The sequence below is a fragment of the Emydura macquarii genome, unplaced genomic scaffold, assembly GCF_026122565.2.
Source record: "Emydura macquarii macquarii isolate MOO-44397 ecotype Brisbane River unplaced genomic scaffold, CSIRO-AGI_Emac_v2 contig_431, whole genome shotgun sequence".
Taxonomy (NCBI): domain Eukaryota; kingdom Metazoa; phylum Chordata; order Testudines; family Chelidae; genus Emydura; species Emydura macquarii.
In genome coordinates, this window is record NW_027130568.1 from 4656982 (window position 1) to 4680149 (window position 23168).

At 36.3% G+C, this 23168-nt stretch overlaps 1 protein-coding gene across 1 annotated transcript in view; it reads right to left on the reverse strand.

Moving 5' to 3' along the window:
• Positions 1-23168, reverse strand: part of RTTN (rotatin) — a 170905-nt gene that overhangs the window by 85620 nt on the left and 62117 nt on the right. The window contains exons 21-30 of the mRNA XM_067537491.1: positions 21102-21219; positions 20673-20769; positions 19442-19510; positions 16584-16772; positions 14950-15189; positions 12828-12972; positions 10675-10829; positions 7295-7514; positions 3310-3438; positions 1242-1349 (exon numbers count right to left, since the gene is read on the reverse strand). Coding sequence (XP_067393592.1) covers positions 1242-1349; positions 3310-3438; positions 7295-7514; positions 10675-10829; positions 12828-12972; positions 14950-15189; positions 16584-16772; positions 19442-19510; positions 20673-20769; positions 21102-21219 — 1470 coding nt within the window. The remainder of the gene's footprint in view (positions 1-1241; positions 1350-3309; positions 3439-7294; positions 7515-10674; positions 10830-12827; positions 12973-14949; positions 15190-16583; positions 16773-19441; positions 19511-20672; positions 20770-21101; positions 21220-23168) is intronic.

Sequence of the window (23168 nt, forward strand, 5' to 3'; positions counted from 1 at the left end):
TTTTAATTGTAAACTGCACCAGTGTTTAAACTAGGGGCTAGTCTACACCTAAAACTTACAGCGGTACAGCTGTGCCACTGTAATAGCGCTTGTTTAATTGCGTTATGTGACAGGACGGAACTCCACTGCTCGTCATCCCAAACATGCATAATGATGCAATCCCACCACTCTGTGCTTGTTTCTTGGATCCAGAACCAGCACTCCACCATGTGGAGCTGCTTTGCGACTGCCAACAACAACTTTTAATTGTTTCTTTCTACGTCTTTCAGCAAAGCAGGCTGCAAGGCACTGTCATATTCCTCGCAGCTTCTCTGGCAGTTCTGAAAATACTGAAGGACCAGATGCTTTGTGTTCGTAACAGTCAGCACAATACTGAAGAGCAGTGTAGGATCCATGCTTCTTACAGACAAGATGGATACATGGGTTTGCAGGGCTTTTGAAAAGAGGCACGTAACATTACGGGATGCAGATATTATGGGATGGAGAAAACTGCATCATGGGACACTGAAACCATGTTCTCAGTCACCCTTGCACAACTCATTTGCCCCAGGAGGTTTTGCAAACCCTTCCCAAAATGCTCTGCACCAGAGGATGGTGAGTTGCATATTGGGATAACTACCCACAGTGCACTGTTCTCTGCATCAATGCCAGCACTGCTAGTGAGGACACACACCGCCAACAAAAGAAATGTAGTGTGGACATGCAAAAGTGATTTAATTACTGTGACGGCTGTATATCGATGTAAGTTTGGTCAACTTAATATTGTAGTGTAGACATGCCCTGAGTACCATTCCAACAAAGACTTGAAGCATAACTTTGTTTAAGCTTGAAACTTGTCTCTTTCATCAGCAGAAGTTGGTCCAATAGAAGATATCACCTCACCCACCTTCTCTCTCTAATATCCTGGGACCAAAACGCTACAACACTACAAACAACTTTTTAAAAGAGTATTTAAAAATGTTTCTAAACTAATGCAAACAAATCTCATCCATGCTAGGGCCTGATGAGCCACTATCCCAGAGGATCAAGAACAGAACAGAAGGTGGGGGGAGACAGGGAAATGAGGATAGGGATTCATTTTAAAATGCATTGACAGAAAAATTCTAAGTGATTATTACTTACAATACATTTTTAAAACACACATTTAAAATTGTGCCAAGTTAGTTTAAGTCTCAATATTAAACAGAATTTTTAGATTTGCAATATTTGGAACAACAGTTTTAAGGCCAGAATACACTAACCTCGGGATCTCTATCTACCCATAATGGAACAAGCCATGCCAGACCTAGTTGAGAAGAAATCTGTTCTTCACTTTTATCGTAAGGCAAGAACCAGAGAGACACCCAGTCCTGATCAGAAAAAACAAAACAAATGAAAACGATTTGTTTCAGACAGTAAATGTTCAAAAAAAATTCTGCCCTCCAACTATGTAAGCTATTTGTTTTTCTTTATTTCAGTAGATAAAGCACTTATACTGTATGGCAAAGATTTTAGCCCTCATGCTGCAAAGATTTAGACGCATGCTTAAGTTTACGCACTGAGAAAAGTTAACCATGTGTGTAAATCTTTGCAGGATTGGGGTCTTAAATTTCATAAATGTGGATTAATTCCAAAAAGTTTCCCCCAAAATCTAAAATAGCCATATTATTCCAGTTGGAAGTATTTCTGAATTGTTCTAGCTTAAGAATTACACCGTTACATTTCTAAATTCCAATGTTGATATTTACATATCTACATGAAAAGTAAGACAAAAAAGGAGTTAACACTATGTTAACATTTGTAACACAAAAAAATGATTTTTCTACTAATACTGTGCCTATCTTCCACCTCTCCTGCCCTTCCCTTCCCTCCTCGCAGGCCCCAATTCATTTGACGTCACACACAGATTGTCACATTACTTCAGTCCAGATTCTGCAAAGAGAAAATGGTTCTCCCTATAGGTTTATTTCCTTAGATTGTAATCATCTAGGGGAAGGAGCACACTTACCTAGGTAGTGCTATACATATCTATTGCAAAGTTGAGGGTGAACAATGATACCCAAACTTTGAAAGACATGTCTATGATTACTATCTTGGCTCTGCTGATTTTTAGTATAGTAGATAATTCAGATTAAGTTTAACCTGAAATAGAGTAATTTGCACAAGTCTTCTTGATACACTGAGCTGTAGTTTCACCAAACAGTAAGGAGGCAAAAAGTAAAGCTTAACAGTATTACTCTGCAGTACACAGCACTTTTTGCATTATAAACTGACATGAAATTAATTAAAATGAAAAGCGTACTTGTCTGTAATGCAATACTATTGTTTTAATATGGTATAGTGGTTTCTAAATTAACAAAGAAAAATAAATGCTGAGCTAAAAGGAAAGGGTCACAGCTTAATTCTGTGATCTTAAATTCTTAAAGCTGCAGAAGTGAGAAATGCTATTCCAGGTACTAACTTTACTACCCTTGAATTCTGTAGTACTTTACTTCACCAGGAACCTCCTTGATTTTATTGGGGTTATTTGCAGAGCAAAGTACTATGCAACATGAGTAAGGATAGCAGAATCAAATACATCTGTTTTCTGCAACCTGTGTGAACTTCTTGAATTCATTTTTTTTTCATTCTTAACAGAGAGCATTCCTATACTGGATTTTCAGTCTCCCAAAATAGAATATAGTAAAATTCTGGCTTTGCTTTTAGGCAGTTTAAACTCAGGACCATGATTTTCACCTTACTCTAAAAAACTGAAGTTTGCCAAACTGAGTCCCCTCTGTATTGTGACCATGGCACATTTGGGTGTTACATTATGAGGATTTAATTAAACAAAATCAAACTATACTCATATTAGCCAGTTTAACTTTTCACTTAAGCAATTTTATAGATTATCTAAATCTGCACAAGATTTAAAACATTTAATAGAATAGTCCAGAATCTCACTGTGTTTAGGCGTTATTTTAGAGGTGAATACCATACTTCTAGCCCTGATTTCCCATCCTTACCATTGAGTAGTACCTTATTCTGCAAGTAGTTCCTCTGAAGTCCACAGGACTACTTGTAGAGTGATACTGCTCAATAAGTAAGGTTAGAAGAATTGGACTTTAGCTAGTATACGTGGTACACTTAAAATAGTGATATTAGCATTCCCTAGTGTTCAAATTCAGTAATTTAAAGCATCACATTTCCAAGGAAAACACCAGTTAATCTATTTTTCTGCTGTCTAAACTCAAGCAAAACTAGACTACAGGTTTGAACTTTGTTAGTAACAACATGTCAATGCTTAAATCACACAGATGACAAACTAAGAGCAGCTTTCAGTGCTCTCACCATATTTTTGGCCTGAGCCATCATTTCATGAGACAAGTGAAGCAAGCAAAGCACTGTGCTCTTTGTGACACCTTTGCCCATGAAGGACATAGCATTTCCTCCCCATTCAACATAAAAAGATGAGATGACCTGCAATAAAATAAAAAAAGTAAAAACAAAATAAAACAACAATGTTATGGTAGTTTTACTGTGAGGAATACATAGACAAATACAAACAAACAGTCTTGTAGACTCCAATGAACTTAAATCATGACTAAGTGAAAACAGCAGCCTTTACCAAACATACATTTCCCCTGGAATTTTCGGAGTACCTTACATTTCTGTATAACAAGCTACTTGGTCAGAGGTTGGTTTGTGTTATGGCTGTACCCTGTGTTCAATGTCCTGCTCTTCCCTTGGCTCTCAGGTCTGCAGCGTTCTTCATTTGTCTACGGACCAGAGACCTAATGGATCTTGTGTGTGGTTGTCATACACACAGTTATTCATGATCAGGTTTTTTTTTTGTTCTGGGTCTTGTATTAGTGTGCCTGGAATTACAATGTATTGTTTAGCTAAACGTGTTTAATTTTTAGCCTTGAATAATTCACATATCCAGCTTGCTACAACCCCTATGTCCCAAGTTACTTCACACGTCTCAGACTAATTTTATTTTGAATTAACATAGCTCTTCAGAATTGTCCCTTGGATAGTCCAATATTATGAATAAATTATTTATGGCTATGTTAGTTCTCAAAACAAAGTAGATGGTGTGGATAATGTCATACTTCTTCCTAAAAACAGATCTGTTATTATAAGAAGCTTTCTGTACAAAGCTTTCTGTTTGGTGATTGGCACTTTGTACAAAACTCACACTACAAAAGAAGAGGGATCATTTTGGGCTGTTTATTATGACTTGCACCAATATAAATAGAAATTTTGGTTTTATACATTAAAACTTGCAGAACAGTGAGATGGTCTCAAAAACGGATGTAACCATCAGGTGTAAGAATTATACCTAAAGCACATTTTCTACCAAAAACATTGCTATTACAACTTGTCCATTTGACTCTCCTCCTCCTTAAACCCACCGCCTTCCAAAAAACCCCACAAAAAACAAAAAAAAACACCCAATCAACCAAAACCAAATAAACAAACCCAACCAACTTACTAGCAAGTTATCTGTTGTGTTTGGTTCACTTTAAATTGCATCAAACTCACGGCAGACAGGACCTAAATGTTATCAGTTGGTTTCCTGTTGCCTTCATCCCAGCTGTTATCTCTGACCACTTTGTTTAATGGTAAAATTTCTACCATGTGACAACATCTATAATCTTGGTCTCATTTTTTATTCTAGACTCCCATCTGAAGTTCTCATCAATCAAGTGGATCCAATTATTTTACTTCCACTTCAGGAACTTGCCAAGTTGAGATGTCATTCTAAATCAGCTGTTCAACTCTATGTTTTTGTTTCATCACAACTTGATTACTATAATCAGTTGTTTGCAGGACTTCCAGACATTCATTGACTAGGTCTTCAGTTATTTCAGAAGCTGACAATTAGATTAAAAGTAAAATGTTTCTATTACAAGACTATTTTCAGAGAACTAGTAAAGCTGTCAACAATATTTAAGATTTGAATCTTAAAGAACAACCTCCGATGTATCTCTCTCTTCATTCTTTATGATAACCTGTTGGAAGACCAAAGCTAAAATCTACAAAACTGTTTTCCTCCACTTTGCAGCTATTCTACAATACTATAAGATTGCTTAAAAATAATAAGTTATTGGCAATATTTTATTTCAGAAAAGAGATTAATAAGCTTTTCTGGTAAAAATAATTCTATGGACTTTGCCACAAAAATAAAGGTATCAGAAAATTAGGATAAGCTTTTGGGCTTACAAACAATGAAGTTGTCTCTTTAGACAACCTTGAAACCTTTCCCCTAGCTTACTGCTATCTTACGTATCTACCACAATTTTCTTTTTTTGTAGCTCTAAAGGACTTTTGTCCATAGGCAGACATCCTGTAGATTTTTCTTTTTTGCATTCCTTAATTATAAAACTCAGTCCAACGCACAAAAGACACTCTCATTTTGAAAAATTACTAGCCTTGTTTACATGCTATTATTTAATGATGTTCTTGTCTAAAACTAACAAGAGTACAAAAATGAGAGAACAGAGGCACAAAGAAAAGAGCATAACAAACAGGACTGATTTGTTTTTAATTTAGACTAATACTTGTCTCTACAGATTGGTTTCAGAGTCCATCCCACAGTTTATTCCACAGTTTAGTCTTCAGTTTATTACTTGCCATATTGGAGTTCAAAATTAAGAAGAACAAACCTTTTCCCACTATCTGGCTATGACGGAAGAAGGGTAGTGGGCACTGGATGCAGCTTTATTCTCAAATATCTGGGATTACTCAGCAGATAAGACTGTACAGTACAGGTAATTCCATGTTTCCATATACCCAAGGGCTGCCATTAGTCCTCCTCCTTTCCAATCTGGATCCCATCCACCCCACTTCTGTGACCCCACCATACCTTCCTTGTATGGGAGTTAAGAAGTGATCTATAAAAGAGGGCCTGACTCCCTGCCATACCAGTCATAGGAACCCCAAACCCTCTTTCTTGCTCCTTTAAAGGATTTGTCTTTTAAGTCATTTACCAATCAATTTTACTTGACCATCGTATCCATTCCACACAGAGCATACTTGCATTAGACATTCTGCCACAAGTTTACATAATGAGTTGCGACATTAACCCATAATGGCCTAATTCCCCTTTCCTACCCCACCAAGCCCTAACCCACTGTGGAGAAAGCTAAAAACCCACCTCACCTCAACCAACCTGTGGTGAGGGAAAATATCTTCCCAGACCTCTGAGAAGAGGGATAACTAATGTAACACCCAGAGCTGATAACAATGAACTTTGGTATTCTAACCACTTCCATGGATGGAACTATGGGTGCTGCTAACCCAGTGAAGGTTAAAGACGGCTTTGCCCTATATATAAATACACCCTTTCTTCTAGTCAGCTGTTTGGGGGGAGGTTGTAGCCTCTCTCCCACTGACCTGGTCTGGCTGTAGTGTTTTCTGCTTCTTTACCTGGAACAGGTTATTCTATGGGGGTGGAGGAAGAAGGTCTTAAGGGGGCAACGACCCCCTTCCTACCAATCTGCTGGACAAACCCATGCCTGCAGTTGAAGGAGGCAACCCATTATCTTCTTCCAGCTGGACAAAGGGCCCCACCTCTTAATATGCAGTGAGGACATCATAAAAACAACTGCTGCACAGCCCTACAGCCCTACAGCTAGAACAGCTGAGCATCAAAAATAGTCCTCATTTGGCATAGATTTTAGTTATTTTGGATTAAATTAATTTTGATTTCACCCATTAGGCTTCTTTGAAAATTATATATGCACAGTACATATTGCATAGATTTTTACTAAGCTCATAAAGGGATCAATCCTACATAATTACATCAGTGGGAATTTTGTCATTAACTTCATTTGGAACAGGGTAAGGACCAAAGTGCAAAGAAAGGGAAGACCACGCTGCACCTTCATGCATGAATAACTTAGCAGGTCACTTAGAAGTGTAGTGGTGGTGCCCAATGTGTACACCTCATAAGATCTTCTGAAAAGGCCCAATAGAGCATCAAATATGGCCAATTTACTAAACACGAAGTCACTGAAATGTACCATTTCAAATTGGTCAGAATGGATCTGCTTCACTCCACCATTCATAAGTTATTTGTTGATTTCTAAATGGTGAAATTGAATATTTTTATGCAACACTCCTTCCCTGCAACTTGCATGGTACACACATACCCAGAATTCATTCATTGTTCAATTTTCACTGAAATCACTGTGCCACAACATTGCCAAGCAAAATTTCTGAATAATCATATTTCATTTAATAAAACAAACAGTGTTAACAAGAGTAATATGTACTTTGTTTTATTATTGTTACCATTAATATTCAAGTGATAAGAAAAGCTACTTACCTCAAGAAGACCTGTCAAATATTTCATACAAATTGTGAATGGCTCAGTTGTTACAGAGTATGAACTCCACCCTGGGTGTGCAGTGACATGGACCATTCCTCGTAATGTTCTCTCCAAAGAAGGCAATCCATAAAAGTGGGGTGCATCTGTTACCCGTAAACACTGTAGCAGTTTCAGAGCCAGCTGTGTTCGAAAACAGTCAGTAAGTTCCAAGCCTTTCCTGTTCCAAATACAAAAGGCAAATATGTCAACTGAAAATATAAAAATTAATCTAATGGATTATTTTATTGGATGCCACTGGCATCTTATTGTACCGAGTAGTTCTATAAGTCTAGCTATCCAAATCCCTTGTATATGGTAAAGCAGAACAAAGTTTGACATTTGCAGCTTCTGAGGTTTTTCAGTTCTGAAAGCTAAAATTTCATTTTGAACAAATAGGAACACTCACTCAACTAAAAAATGAATCAACACAGAAAGAACCCTGTATATACTAAAGAACACACCAAAGAGAGGGAAGAAAAATTCCAGAATTGTGGATACCTTGTTATGATGAGAAAATAAGTAACAAGTTCAGTAGGTGCACTTAAAAAATTAATTCTGGTTTTAGAGATGACAAAGGTATCAGAGATGTTTCCTATAGTTAAAGTGCTACCAGGTTAGATTCCAGCTAGAAAAGGTATAGTGGTATGGGTCATGCACCCAGCTATTAAGCAAGATGTGGTGATCAGCAGGGATTTTGGACCCCTTTTTTTCCCCCTCAGATGTCTTGCTCACTGTTAAAGCTGCAAATAAACAGATCTGGAAAAAAAAAAAAAAAAAAGACTATTCCTTTGAATAAACCATAAACAGGTAAGTTGTGGCTAGTTTAATTAGATAGTGACTATTATTCCAAATTGGTTTGATGTTGGAAAAAGGTACAATTTTAAAAATATTTTGAATAAAAGCACAGGTAGCAATAAAGGTTTTGTTAATGCACTTAGGCAGAGATACAAGGTTAGGGATGTCTGATTACTGTTTTAAGGTATGGAGACAAATTAATAGGAAATTCACCCTGCTACTACCATGAGTGCATAAAGTAATGTGGAAACAGATTAAGACCTCCTACAGGAGCTGAGAGTCATGGATAAAAGCCAAACTGCACAGACTTGCCTGTGGCTGAAATAATTAGGCCTAAAAGAAAAAACGGGGTAATAATATTAAACAACAAATATTTCCTGATTTCTCATTTGTTGATGAGATGATGTCTCAATTACTCTCTCTCTTATTCACTTATAAATAACAGCTAGAAAGACAGCAGAGTCAGCATCTGTTCGTGCATGTTTTATCAACTAATAAGTAGAAAGAAATGACAATTCTAACCCCTTCTCAGATGACAAATTGAAAATATATTATTTGCTATAACTAGAACTATTATAGCCAACACGACAGACCCCAATCTCCATAAATGTAGAAAGTACTCAAGCAATTTTAGTATAGAACAAATAAAAGGGCCTAATGTTGGGCCTCACATCAACTGGCAAACACGTTTTCCACTTCACAGAGTTAGGATTGAAGATACTTCCCTCCCATCACTCATCCAGATCCCTTAAATTATTTGTTCTCTAATTACCTATGAAGAATGCTGATTGGTTGCCATTTGCAAAAGAAATTTTGTAGAAGCATCATTTTCCCTTCTTTTTAAAAGGAAAAAAGCCATGGTACATATTGTAATCATTACATATATATGCACACATACAAAATATGTTTATATATTACATATACTGTATGTATTTTATTATAAATAGACACATACCTACACACACAACAGATTATTCTATTACCAGTAAACTTCCAATGTTTCCATTTAGCTAGAATCTTGGAATTTGGTATATTCAATAAGTAGGATTATTAAGTGTAGAAAATAGCTCAAATTTGAAATGTGACCTTTCAATAAATTATTAAAACATCAATAGTTCTTTTTTGTTTTTTGTTTTTTTACCAGATTTCTGTCTTTCACGTGTTTATATACATATAGTAATATTGGGGGAAATTTAAAAAGTTATCTTGAAGGGAGCCATAGTGGGATGAGACCTCCAACTTGAAGAAATGAAGGTTATTATAGTTCACCAGTTTTATTTAGTATATTTTAAGCAATAAATTTTCCGTATTTTTTAAAGAATCAAAATATTTTACATGCAGTTGTTTAAGGGCCTGATTCAAAGCTCATTAATATCAATGCAATGGAAAGACTCCCACTGACTTCAATGGGCTTTGGATCAGCTCCTAAAACACCATGCATTTGTTCATGAGCATGTGTATGCTATATGAAGATACATTCAATTAGAGTTGATCAGAAAGCATCAAGACATTTTGGCAAAGAAGTTCACAGAAAAAACTGTTATTTTTCATTAAATTTTCAAAGGAATTTGACCTGCTCTACATTTGCTCATAGGCTGATACTACTAGGGCTCGTCCATACAAATGTTTAGTTTGCAGCATACTGGGGCATAAATCTACCCTGCACTAGCCTGCCGCACATTATGCATCCATGTGGATCCTGCTGTCATGCATTAGAAGTTGCCTGGTATGCTTTAATCTACACTGCTTTGAAATGGGAGTAGATTAAAGTGCATCAGGAATATTTAGTGCATGACAGCAGGGTCCACATGGACACTTAGTATGCAGCACACTAGTAAGAGGTAGTTTCAGACCCTTGCTTGCCACAAACTAAGTGTTCATTTAAACAAGCTCTTAGCTGCAAAACATTTTTATTTGGAAAGTGACCCTATCCCACCCAGTATCAATATAGTTTTGATACTTTCACAACCATTAAAGGGACACATGCAAGGGACAATACGTTCTTGTGATATTAACATAACATTTCTATCATGGTTACAATCTTTCAAGGAATAACAAATAACAGTTTGATAATTAATTTACGCTATTATTTTATTTTAAAATAATGCAGCTAAATGTGATGGCTTTTTCCAATCTGAATTCACAGATGACTCTGCTGATAACCACATCTGTTCAAAGGACAGACTGTTGTGAACTAATCTGTGGAAATGTAGCATCAATTCTTTCAGAGGCTCATACTTAGCAATAAGCCAGGTATAAATGGTAGCCCAATTTATAGCCTGACCATATAGTCTGATCTTTTTGATCCAGATAAAAACTGATTTGAGTAAATAAGTCAGTTTGTGTTCATACAGTATACACAAACATGTATGTATTGGAGAGAGCATATTTAAAAAAAATACATGGAAACTATATAGTTGCAATCTTTTTCTATTGTGCCACCAAGTACTTATAACTATATTACTGAGGTACAGAATTGCAGGGGTTCCAGATACCATACATTTGAACCCTGAATCATGTGGACAGATTATTTTATACTATACCTGTCAGTAACTGATGTGAAGCAGAGTAGCAACATATTAAAGAGACCAATCAGTTCTTTCTGCAGTTGTTGCCTGACAGCAGTCTGTATGCCATCTGTTTCATCCTGCACTTGGGATTCAGGTTGCACGAGAAGGTCTAGCAGTGAACTTGAATTCTAAAGAGAACAACAACATTCACATCTCTGATTCCTATTCTAATACTCTGTCCACTGAGATTTTGGAGGGGAAAGAGATGGGATCCACTGGTTATAAATTACAATTTAGTATGATAATTTCACTAAAAATATTGCTTTTAAAAACCTAAGATGTATAGTTTTCTATTTGGCCTGCCAGTCTACTAAACAGTACTTAGTAGACTGGTAGTGCTGAGTAGTCCTAAGCATAAGAGCAGTTCTAATCATTAAGACATAGTATGCTGTATTATTAAATAGTACTATCAAGATTATGCAAATGTCACATGAATTATTTCCCTGAAATTTCAAAAAGCAGGTGAAAGGTATACATTTGCAATTAGGATATTAGTTCAAATTATACCCTCCTACTTGACTACATATCCTGAAAGACTCAATCTGATGGCTTTTAGTTGTTAATATATTTTATACCCACTGGGCTATCTTTTCAATAGTGCTTATGCTCCCATTTAGGAACCTAAATGAAGTCATCCAATTTCCATAAGGGGTCAGATTTTCCTAAGTGAGAGCAATGGGAGCTGCTGGATACTGAATACTTACTTTTATGCTTAATTCCATTGTATTTGTGCTCTTTAAAATGCAGATGGTATGCCTTATGCAGCTTCTCTACCAAGGTAGAAAATCAAATAAATTATCTTTCTTTTAGGGCTATGTAGTTTAGAAAATAAAGCAACTGGTACTCATGGTCTCAAGCACCTAAAAGTACTACAGACTTCATCCTTGTATGGGAATAAAATTGTAATTGTAACCCTGTAGATTAATTCATAGCTTTTAATTCATACCCTTATTTGTGTCAACCTCTATATGGTTATTATTGAAATCGTGTCCCCATCTCACAATTTTGTCTGTAACATTTGAACATTTCTCTCAGTCCTGATGAAGTGTGGAGTCCACCCTAACAGCTGAAAAGTGCGAACACATCCCTAAAAAGCAAAAGAAGAATCCACCCCAGAAAACAAAAGAACAAACTTAATCAAAGACATCAAAGAACAAGCTGAAAGTCATGTCTGCTATTGTGCCAGCAATCAACGGTCACAGAGAAGCGACGTGACACAGCCAAACTCAAAAACTATAAAAGACTGGGTGAGACTGCAAGGCTTTGGGGGGAAGAATAACGTTCTGCACACCATCAAAGAAGAGCGTCGGTGCGCGCCCGACAAAGACCCCGCTCTCCTCATGCCCAGCTTCCCTGGCCAGGTAGCTGCCATGAGCCACAAACTCCAGCAACGGACCCAAGCTACGACCTCAAGCCACGATCAGGACCGGTAGCTATATATAACTATAGAACGTTTTCTGGTATGTTTGGGCGCGCGCGTGTGTGTGTGTGTGTGGGTGCATAGGCTTAAGCTAGTTACTAATTTAGTTGCTGTTAATAAATGTGGCATACTGCCTTTTCCCCTTGAAAAAGTCCCGAGTGCTTAATTTTGCACTCACTTGGTCAATAATATTTAACTATCAGTTTTTTGTAGTATCACTTCAAAAGAAGTTTTATTTATGAACTTCAGAAAATCAGCAGTCAGTCCAAATAGAGAATATATTACCACCATTTAAGTAATACCATTACTATGTAGCCATGAACCTAATAAGGTATGAGTAGAAACCCAATGATATCATTTGGCAAAAGGAACATCTACCATCAGAAAAGCCATCCACACAACAAAAAAATAGCAGAGTCTTTTACAATTGTTTGATGTTAACTCATCAACATATTAAAAGTTGTGGTACAGACTACAAGGTAACCACCATTAATGATAAATGTAACTGTAGTTCTTGATTTTGTAAAAAGAATATGATTTTCCTTTGAGCAGCAGAAACTGCTAAGATGTTTTCTACGAGGAATGCTTTAACCAAAAGCAAACAACAAAATCAAGATGCCTTTTAAAGGCTTTATTTGTGGATGGTTTGCAGCTATATCACCTTGTGAAGTCTACAATCTATATTTTCCCTTATGTATATTCTTACATGTTTAAGCAGTACCTCCAGAATCCACGTTAGATGGTCTACCTCCAAGCTCTTCCTATGTTCCCTAAGCAACTTGTTTAAAAAACTTAAGACATCTGCCAGAAGCTTCTCATCTTCTGTAGAAGCAGGAAGTACTTGCAGAAACCTTTGGTAGAAACAAAGAATATTAGCTTTGGATTTCACTTTCACATCCGAAGAACATGATCTGAGATCTGAAATTCCACTGAATATGATATAACAGTACGGACTTCTCTGTAGTAAGAATTAAATTTAGAGATATGAACAGGAGTAATCACAGGGAAAGAGATAGATCAAACCTCACTAATCACTAGCTATTAACAATTAAATATATTACCAAAAATAACTAAAAGGGAAGACAGCTGAATTAGCTGCCTTTTTTGTACATTCACCTTTTAAATTGAGCTGTTTTAATCATATTTACTTTTTAGATTTTGCAGCTTTTCTAAATGTAAGTTATATATACTTGGCTATTAATAAGTCAATTCCGCTTCAGCATATACATATATATTTTAATACTGAAAAAAGAGGATCTTTTCTTGTCACTTTATTCTGTGGAGAAAAGTTTATCAGGAAAATGCCAAGGAGACTATATATCTTTAAAGGTTAGATACTTAATATCATAGGGGAAGCCGGTAGCAGCCTCTATTTGGGTTGCTTAACTTTTCCATTAGATAAGATTCTTGTGACCTTTTCTTTGAGAAGCTCTCACATCTCCATTGTTTGTAGCAGGCCTTTCCTATTCAACAGGGGGAATCCTCTCACAAAAAAGAAGTGCTTTTTCTTTGTTCCAGGCAATTCCATTTAGATTTAGCTGAATTCTAAAGTGTTCAAATCACCATTTTCTATCTCACTTGAATTCATCAGAAATTTTTGGCAGTGCCAAAATTAATGAAAATTCCCAGACTGTCTAAACCTGTCACCAAAGTAGCATTAGCATTAAATACTTCACAGATAACACCTGTGAGCTGCCAGAGATGCTGCTATGTGGAGGGATATGGGGGGCAGAGGGAGAAGGAAGAAAGCCAGGCTTCCTCCCTCAATCTCTCCTGCCTACTTCGCCCATTCTCAGCTCCAGTATTCCATCTCCTTCACATGCCCCAAACACACAGGACAAAAGCTTCTTCAACTCCTGCATGCAGGGAGCCAAGAGAGAGCCACCCCCTTCCTTCTCAATATCTAGGAAGGGAGAACCATTCTAAGCTAGACTCCACCTGTAATTCCCTTGGTACATGGCCCCAGCAGTCCAATCTCTAAAGGCACACCTGGGGCAGGAGCCTCTCCTGCATCCTGGGTAGAAAAGAGAGCTGTTTGGGCTCTCCCTGACCATGTTTTGGACCCAGCACATGGTGCCAGCAGCCCATCCCATCCTCTTTTGGATTAAGATGCAACTAATGTATTTAGTTCTCCAGCTCAAGAAATAGTACTCTGTGTTGCACTCATGAAGGGGCTCTGGGTTCAAATCCTGTTGATGACGACGCATGATGGCAAGGATGTTAGTTACACATAGTAGAGCTTGTGTTTACCTTTGTCCTTTGAAAAATACAACCTAGGAAACTGAATACAAAAAACTATGTTACAAGAATGTTTAAGTTGCAAAGTCAAGCATATTAGGAAATGCCAAAATTAAGGCTGCCTGTGTCACTATTTGGCCCCTTTGTGCATATTCATAGATTTCAAGGCCAGAAAGGATCACTGTATGACCTCCTCTATAATAAAGAGCATAGGACTTCCCCAAACTAGAATGTTTTAAAAAAAAATCCAATCTTAATTTAAATTGCCAGTGAAAGCATCCACCACAATCTTTGGTACATTGTTCCAGTGGTTAATTACCCTCACTGTTAAGTGTGAAACAGTCTTTAATTAGGATGATCACATACCTTTTTCCATAAGGCACTTGCCTCATTCAGTACACATACTAGACACAAAGGGAACAAATTAAAGTTGCCTGGACAACCATAAATTTAGACTGTCCTAACTTCCAAGTGCTTGGCTTTGCAAGCAAAATAACATTATTTTAATGTATGCGGTTTTTTATGTAATATACCTATAAACCTCGATACACTGCTTTGTAACTAGTGACACATTTTTCATTTATGCTTACCTGTTGAATGCTGTTTGCCAAGCCACACCTTTCAAAGTGGTCCTGCAAGAACCAGTGCTAAATTTTAAAGCCAGCTTGTCATTTAAAATATAAAAACTCATCCTAGTCACAGCAGCTCTAACGTCCCTGTGAGACACTGCTTGAATGATTGAATTAAGACAATCCTGAAGTCCACTGGTTGTGTGTGTTATCTTTAACGTAAGAATGTCCTCTGAGGATAACTTTAATGTGTCTAAAAATCTGAAAAAGAAATAAAGGCACAGAATGACAGTTAATAATCTGCATCTTTTAAAATGATTTTAATAGGCACTGAAAAAGGAACCCCAAGATAAGCATCTGAAGAGGGGACCTCATGGAGTAAAGAACTATATTCAGTAACTGCATAAAAACAGTGGAGAGGGGATAAGATTTCATCCCTCACTAAGGAATTACGCTGACAGTGGGTTTACTTCATGAAAAACGGCTCTCAGACAGGCTAGGTAAAAATGATGAAAACTTTGGATAAGAAACTTCTTTAGACAGGAAGATAATTTGTTAGCTAACTTTGGGTTCTAGAAAGCGTGTTATGATTTTGTTTTGTATTTAACCATTTGTTCCCAATATTCTTACTTAATATTGAATCTCTGTTCTTTGATAATAAACTTATTCTTGATTTTAAATATCTATCAAAGTGTTGTGTGTTAAGGAGATTGGTGATCCTGAGTTAAAACTAATAAACTGGGGTGTACTATTCCTTTGTGAGTAGAGAATCAGAGTCCTAGGAGTGTTCAATCAGGGGCTGGGAATTCCAGAGGAACACTCAGAGGACTTGGGGGTTGGTGTGTGCCTACTGCTAACATGTACAGAGAGAGCAAGGCCTGAGGAGGTAGTGCTTGTGTTCCCAGAGGCTGAAGGAGTCAAGAAGCTGATCCAAAGCAGGTACAGACAAGACCTCCTCAAGCTAAGGGCAGGTGGTAGCAAGATGCTTGACAGCCCTGGGTAACCTTGGGAAGCATCACAGATACACTGGCAGATAATTCAGTCCTACTAAATAAATTAAATGCCCTTTCACTAGAGCAAACTTGTAGGATATTTAAGGTCTGCAAAATACTCCAATATAGCAAATGTAAGCACTTTTTAAAATTATGTTAAATGTAATTCACAGAGATATGAGGGCCAATTTCTTGTCAGACCAGTATGGTCCTTCATGTATATAAAAATTAACAGTTTTAAGGAAATTCCATCCCCAAAAAACCAACAATAGATCAAGAATTTAAGTCAACTGATTACTACAGCTGGATTGAGCAGTCCCTCAAACCAAGAAGATGAGCTGCCTGTTGTTCAGCAACACTTAGAGCTTTACAAGTTAACCCTGCTCCCACTGAAAAACAAACTCCCTTTGATTACAATCTATATAAATGTGAGCAGGAGCAAGCTCTAGATCTACTACAGAGCTGCAATATAGATAAACTAACAGCCCTTGAGAACATTTTTCACAACCATCTGGCATGTGATCCTTTAACACTTAAAATGATAGCAATTTTGAACCATGAACAGTTTGGACTACAATGCGATATAAAGTTAAAAGGTTTACAACCGTGAAGGAAGACTACTTTAATTATATTATGATTCAATATAAAGATATCATGGCTTACGCTTGTGCTTCTGTTTCATAGTTCACCAGTTGCAATAGGTTATCAATCCCATGGTACCAGGACAGATTCCAAGCCATCTTAAGCATGTCTGACACAGGCTTTGAGGTCAAGGAGTCAGAAGATAACAGCAAAACAACAGAGTTGGGGCTAACTGCATGATGAGCAGTGACTCTGACTGGAAGATGATACCTTTAGGAAAATTGTATTGAAATATTCAGTTATAACAACAAGACATTCAATCTTTCAACCAAGGTTTTTTGAAAGTCTGTGGGGGAAGAAATAAATCATATTTACCACTTAAGAAAATAGACAATTTGAATTTTCTCAAATATGTCCTTCCCTTCACAAAAGCATCCTCTAGTCTGGGAGCTCCAAGTTCCCAGACTAAAGGATTCTCTATGTGAAGAAAGATTACTTAACTATGAAGAAGCCCATTTTCTAACTTCCAATATACTGAATACAGAGCCGCAAAGCTTGTAAGAGATTTTCTTACCACCACCTACCTACCTGTAAGAGACAGATAAACAAGTGAAGAACTATATGCTTTGCTTTCATCTCCCTTGACTAGGAAATATAGTCTACTGTCTGGGCTGGCATATAGGAACACTGGAGAATTAGGTTGGTAAAACAATTAGAAATTTAGCTTCTCATTTACTACTATTCCTGCCACTACAAAAATGCGAGTTCACTAAATGGCAGATGTTTTATTTCCTTCTGTAACCTCTGTTTCTGTACATCTGCTTCTGAACGTTTTCTACCAGCATGACAGGTAACAAGACTATATCAACATGGTCAAAATTTGAGAGAATGCAAGACTCAAAAAATAACTGTATAATAAAAGAAAATAACTGTATAATAAAAGAAAAACACTTCAATCACAATCCAAGCTCCGCAAAAAAGAAAACCATGCAAAGAAGTTTAGAATGAAATATTTAAAGCATGCATTTACCCTAACAAAGGCTAAAAATACATTGTGAGGTTTCATATTCACTTACTGATTTCCATGTAAATTTGCTCAGTTTGGAAATTTATTTTTTGTTTTAATTTTAAAACTGATAGCCCCACAAATTCACCCTGACTTCTGACAGCCAAGCTGGGGTTTCTTCATCTCATGGTTTCATCAACAACAGATCTATAGTCCAAATTAGGCCCTCAGTCACAACTGCATTATCTTTACATACTCACTGATACTTTCACAACCTTACTAGGCCAAATTGAAAAGTTTAATTGGAAAAAAAAATCTTATAACATTTAAGGCAAGCAAGTATGATTTTGAAATCAGAGCAGGTCAGAAAATATGAGTCACTTTTTTGTATAGACCACGTTTTACAGTGCCACAAAGGCCAAACTTAGCCCAAAATCTAGGTTATTTAAACACAGGCAACTTTCCCAACCTCAAGTGGGGAAAAAAAAAAGGGTGGGAGTGGGGTTTATTCCAATACAAAGGTTTTACTTGCTTTGGTTGGGTTTTTTTTAATAAAACAAATATCTCTTCAAGTCTGAGCAATACAAACATTAATAGTGTTCTGGTGCATAAGAACCTGATATTGAAACTGGTTAGAAAGTGCTTATTAATCAAAGTAAAACTGAGTGGTATATTTTTGTTATCCAGGGTAAAAAAAAAAAAAAAAAAAAAAAAAAAATCTATGACTAGTTAAAGCCTTGTGCTGATTTTAGGGGAACTTTCAGGTGTTCACAGCTCCCTATAAACTCTGGTCCTTATTGAAAAATAGGCTAGATCTTTAAAATTCTTTCAGTTTTAATAGTGTTATGTATTATAACAGTAGTAACAAAGCTAAGGATATTGCCTAACAAATGACTTGCTCTGACTGCTAATCATTATATACATTCAAGCACTTCACTGTCACCCTGCCCTTTCACCAGTTTGCTTTTCTCCATCTATTGCCTCTCATCACAAACTTAGATTGTAAGCTCCTTGATGCACAGACTGTTGTTTATTTCACATGCATACATTAAATACATAGTGCCTAGCACAATGGGCACTAGTCCTTCAGCAGCCAACAGTATTTTGCATCTGACAGGTTTACAGGAAATGTAAAACAGCTGAGCAGAAAGTTAACATGACTAAGAATTTCAGATGTTTGGTATCTGAGGACCCAATCCTGCTTGCAATTGTGTCTGTGCTCATTTTTGAACTTGCAAATAGTCCAACTGAAGTCAGAAGGACTACCAATGTAAATTAAACACATCCATAAGAGTTTACAAGATCTGCCTTTATTTTCTGTTGTGTGCAGCTCACAATGGCAAACAACATTCCTTCAGTTTGAGTGGTGCTGAAGTTATTTTAAAAAAAAAAAAATCAGAAAATTCAGATCAATTCACTGAATGGAAGAGAATTTTCATGTCTACTAACTAAAATCTCATTGAGATAAATCTCCACATTGGTTTACTTATAAAATGAGCAACTGGGCAAAAACACCATACCATTGTTCTTTATAACATAATTTTCCAAAGTAACACAGATGCCTATGAAACTTAATACAAATTAACAAGTAAGTGGAAAAAACAGAACAGTAAGGTTAATGCATCACAAAATATATTTTACTTTACTTTGACTATTTTGTTTAGCTTACTTTTAACACTTTATAGTATATAGTGCATTTTGTAAATTTTGAAATCTCATGAAACTAGAGGGCACCTCACTTTAACACTTGCTTTTAAATGTTTAATTGGTTGTGGGGAAAGACCCAGTTACCACCATTATTTTGTGCGAATTTCAAAATGTATAGGTTAGTGAGGTTCTATTGTATCTGTATTTTTTTTATCCCAGATATGTATTGTCTCCCAATAGTTGGCAGCACATAGACAGAAACAAAGTTAACTGTAAATAGGCTTACCGTCTAACAGCAGCTACAGGCAAGCTGAAGGCAGATAGGTTAGAACAATTACTGGGTACAGCATCAACCCTGCAAAAAGAATGATTCATCACACAGTAGTACTAGACTGAAATTAATCTTTCGCTGCTATTGCCTGATTTAAGTCCTGCTTTTTCTATTAAGGCTCCACCATGACTTCATAATTCTGATAGCTATTTTTTCACTTCCTTCCTCTTTTCTGGCTCTTCATAGGATATTTCTGAACAAACAATACATTCATATAATATTAATTTGTTAATACTCACTTGTTTGTAGACCACACACGTTTTGATATTTGCATCTAGAATATCTGTTTTATGTGTGTACTATATGGTAACATTACAATAGTACATTAAAGTATTGTGGCCAGTTCAAATTACTTCCATGTGAGGGGAAAAAAAAATAACTCTTTCCAATAAGTTTCAAGTACACGAACTGCAGGAGGACAATACTAACTTTCTTCCCAATGAGTCAAAATTTGTTTTGAATGATGAAGCACATAAGACTGTTTATTTTGGAAAGACAAGTATTTTTTAATAGAATCCCAGCTACCATCAATCAAGCAGTTTTCTTTTTTCAAATTTTAAGAGAACAGAAAGATGAAGTAGACCCACAGCTTACTGTTTAAATAATTGAGGAATGCATTTACAGAAAAGGTATGCAAACAAACAATAAGGGCTTTTGTAATATTATAATTTATGACAAACAGGGAATTATTATGAAATATTTATATTGCAGTAGCATCTAGAGGCCTCAGTCAGGTTGCAGTCCTATTGCTCTAAGCACTGTACGAACATGACTAACAAAGTATTTATCAAATTGTAAGAAATGGTTATACATTTCATTAATGCATTAGAAACAAATGTACAATGATAATGTGTTGTGAGGTTAAAGGAAATTTTCTTATGCCTCTATCTTGCAACTGACTTTACAGGAGTTAGTCCATGTAGGTGCAAGAATCCAATTGCTGTATCAGAACCTTAGATTTTAAGGACCTCATCCAAAGTCCACTGACATCCCTTTCATATCGATAGGTTTTAGATCAGGCTCCGTATTAAATTACAGGATAAATATTTTTATAGCTGTGCTAACTCAAAAACATAAGAAAATCAGATTTGAAAATGTAGATACTTACCGGCATCAGAAAATCCCAGATACTGACACAAAGGGATAACAAAGAGAGGGATAATTAAATTACTATAGTTTAGCTTACCATATTTCTTTTCTTGATACTTCATCAAACAGAAGAAGACAAAGCAATGCTGCACTTTCAGTCAGAACAGCAGGGTCATCTTGGAATATCAAGGAAACTAAATAAAACAAAATAAATTTAAAACATATTCTTCAGTAAAACACTGGTAATCAACAGCACATACAACAGCACTGATCTAGCACTTTTAACTTAACAGGAGTCCTGGAACCAGCTTCAACAGGAACAGAATTGTGGCTCAAAGCAGTAAGTCATTTAAAAAAAAAAATGCTATCTGAAGCAGCCACAGATTGATCCTGTGTCAGTGGAGAGTTTTGGGTTTGTTTGGTTTTTTGGGGGACGGAGGGGAATTTGTAAATATGTAGTCATATTTCAGACATTTTCTTTCCATTCAAAGTGCATCAATGTCACTTCAAAGCTTTTTCAAGTCACCTCTCAATAACGTGAGCAGGACAGAAGGCTGCTGTGCTAATGACAGACGTGTAACTGGATCAGCATATACAAGTTTTCGTAGAAGTGTAAGACATGGCAACACTACACATTCCATGACCTGCAGGGGAGAAAAAAAAGTTTGTTAATGTAGATGCCTCCCTATATGCAGTACTATATAGTCAAGGACATGAAAAAATTCTTTATTTACAACTAGTAGAAAACTATGATGCAAGGAAACAATACATTTCTACTATTTATTCCCTCAAAAGACAAAAAGCTCCAAGACCTAGAACACTGTTAACCAATCAGATTGAATTTGGAAATGAGTGCAATCTAACTGACCATCACAAACTCAGTGGGAAATGTTTAATTATTTTGAGGCATAAGCAGATATTTTTCTGGATCTCTAACCTCATAGCCCTCTTTGAATGTTCATTTCAAAGAACAAAATTAAAGTCCTGTCTATATTAGAAAGATTTCCAAATATCTCTGATTAAATAAATTATAAATCATATTTTACACTTTATGGCATTTTTCATCTGTAGATCTCAAAGTGAAGCACAGCAGTGGCTAAGTTTTGTTATCTTAAAATTATAGATAGGAAAACTGAAGAACAGATAGGTGAAGTAACTTGCCCAACTTGTCAATGAGCCAGTCAGAAACAGAACCAATGCCTCATTCTAAAGAGCAGAATATATAAGGACAGTTTGTCCAGTGAATATCAAGAGCTAAAGCCAATATCTCTTTCAGAGATTAGTATTTCAGAGACGATTCCATTACTTTGCTTTCCTTAGGTTCTATACTTAAAATGTGTTTTGTGAAATCTGTTATCACAGAAAGATAAAGTTCTGCTCAACATTTAGCCTGATCACAGTATTGTTTAGCTGTAATGGGGAAAAAATACACTTTTGCATCACTGTAACTAGAGGCTGCTTCTGAGGCTTCATTTAGACTGCTCTCCCCTGCACGCCCTTGGCAACCCTCCCCAAAAGAATACTTACTATATATTTAAAAAACAATTACTGCAAAGTTTATATTTCAACGTGTATTTTTTCAAACTTGTGTGTTAAGTTATCTTGATATTGTATGCAGTAAAAATGTAAGTACTAAAAAAAATAATTGAATGCACATGAGAAATAAACTATGGTCTCACCACCCTACGGGGGTCGCTTTAGTTCAGGGTAGAGAGACTCTAATGGGGAGCTTGTATAGATGCAGCTCATACCTGCTGTGATTAGAGAACTTCACTCTCCAGGGCTGTCAGTCTAGTCACATTTCAAGAGCATTTTTTAAGTATTAGTGACTGAATTAACCTAGCAAAATGTTTAATATTCCAGTCATGCATTTTAGCCAAGTCTTTATTTATGAAGGATATTCAGCCTTTTTGTGATGTATAAGGTTTATTAAGGAAGATCAAGATAGGGACTTTGACTTTCTATGACAGTCAACCCATCTTCCTCTCTCACCTGTCCAGTTTGAGCATACAACAGATAAACAAAACACACCAACCAAAACAGAGATAACATTAGCTTACTAGCATAAGTGATAGCTTATTGTGATTTCCAAATTTCTGATACACACAAACTCCCCTCCACCCCCAACTAAGAGTAACATTTTCAGAAGTGCTTATGTGACTTAGTATTGACCTAGACTTGACTTTCAATATTGCTTAGGTTTTTGGGTAATTTAAGCACTAAATTTTTATCCTAGAGTCACAAACAGTCCTCTTCCTCAATCCTGCATTTGAAGGGTTTCTACTGTGATACTGTATAACAAAAATTCTGCTTGCTTGCCTTAGTACTATACTATTAATTATGGACAATTCTAGAAGTCAAATGGATTTTTCTACCTTAGTATTATTTATGTAATATGTAATGTATGTATGTATGTAAACAAAAACATGCTATAATGCTAAAATAAAAACTGGGAAAATAGAACTGTGGGAATTAAACCTCTTCTGCTGGTCTTTGTTGATTTATGGCAGCAATATCCTTGAGCAGATTTCATACTTGTCACAGTCTGGCTATCAAACTCTTTAATGTGACTGAGATAAGATACCTTTTTCCA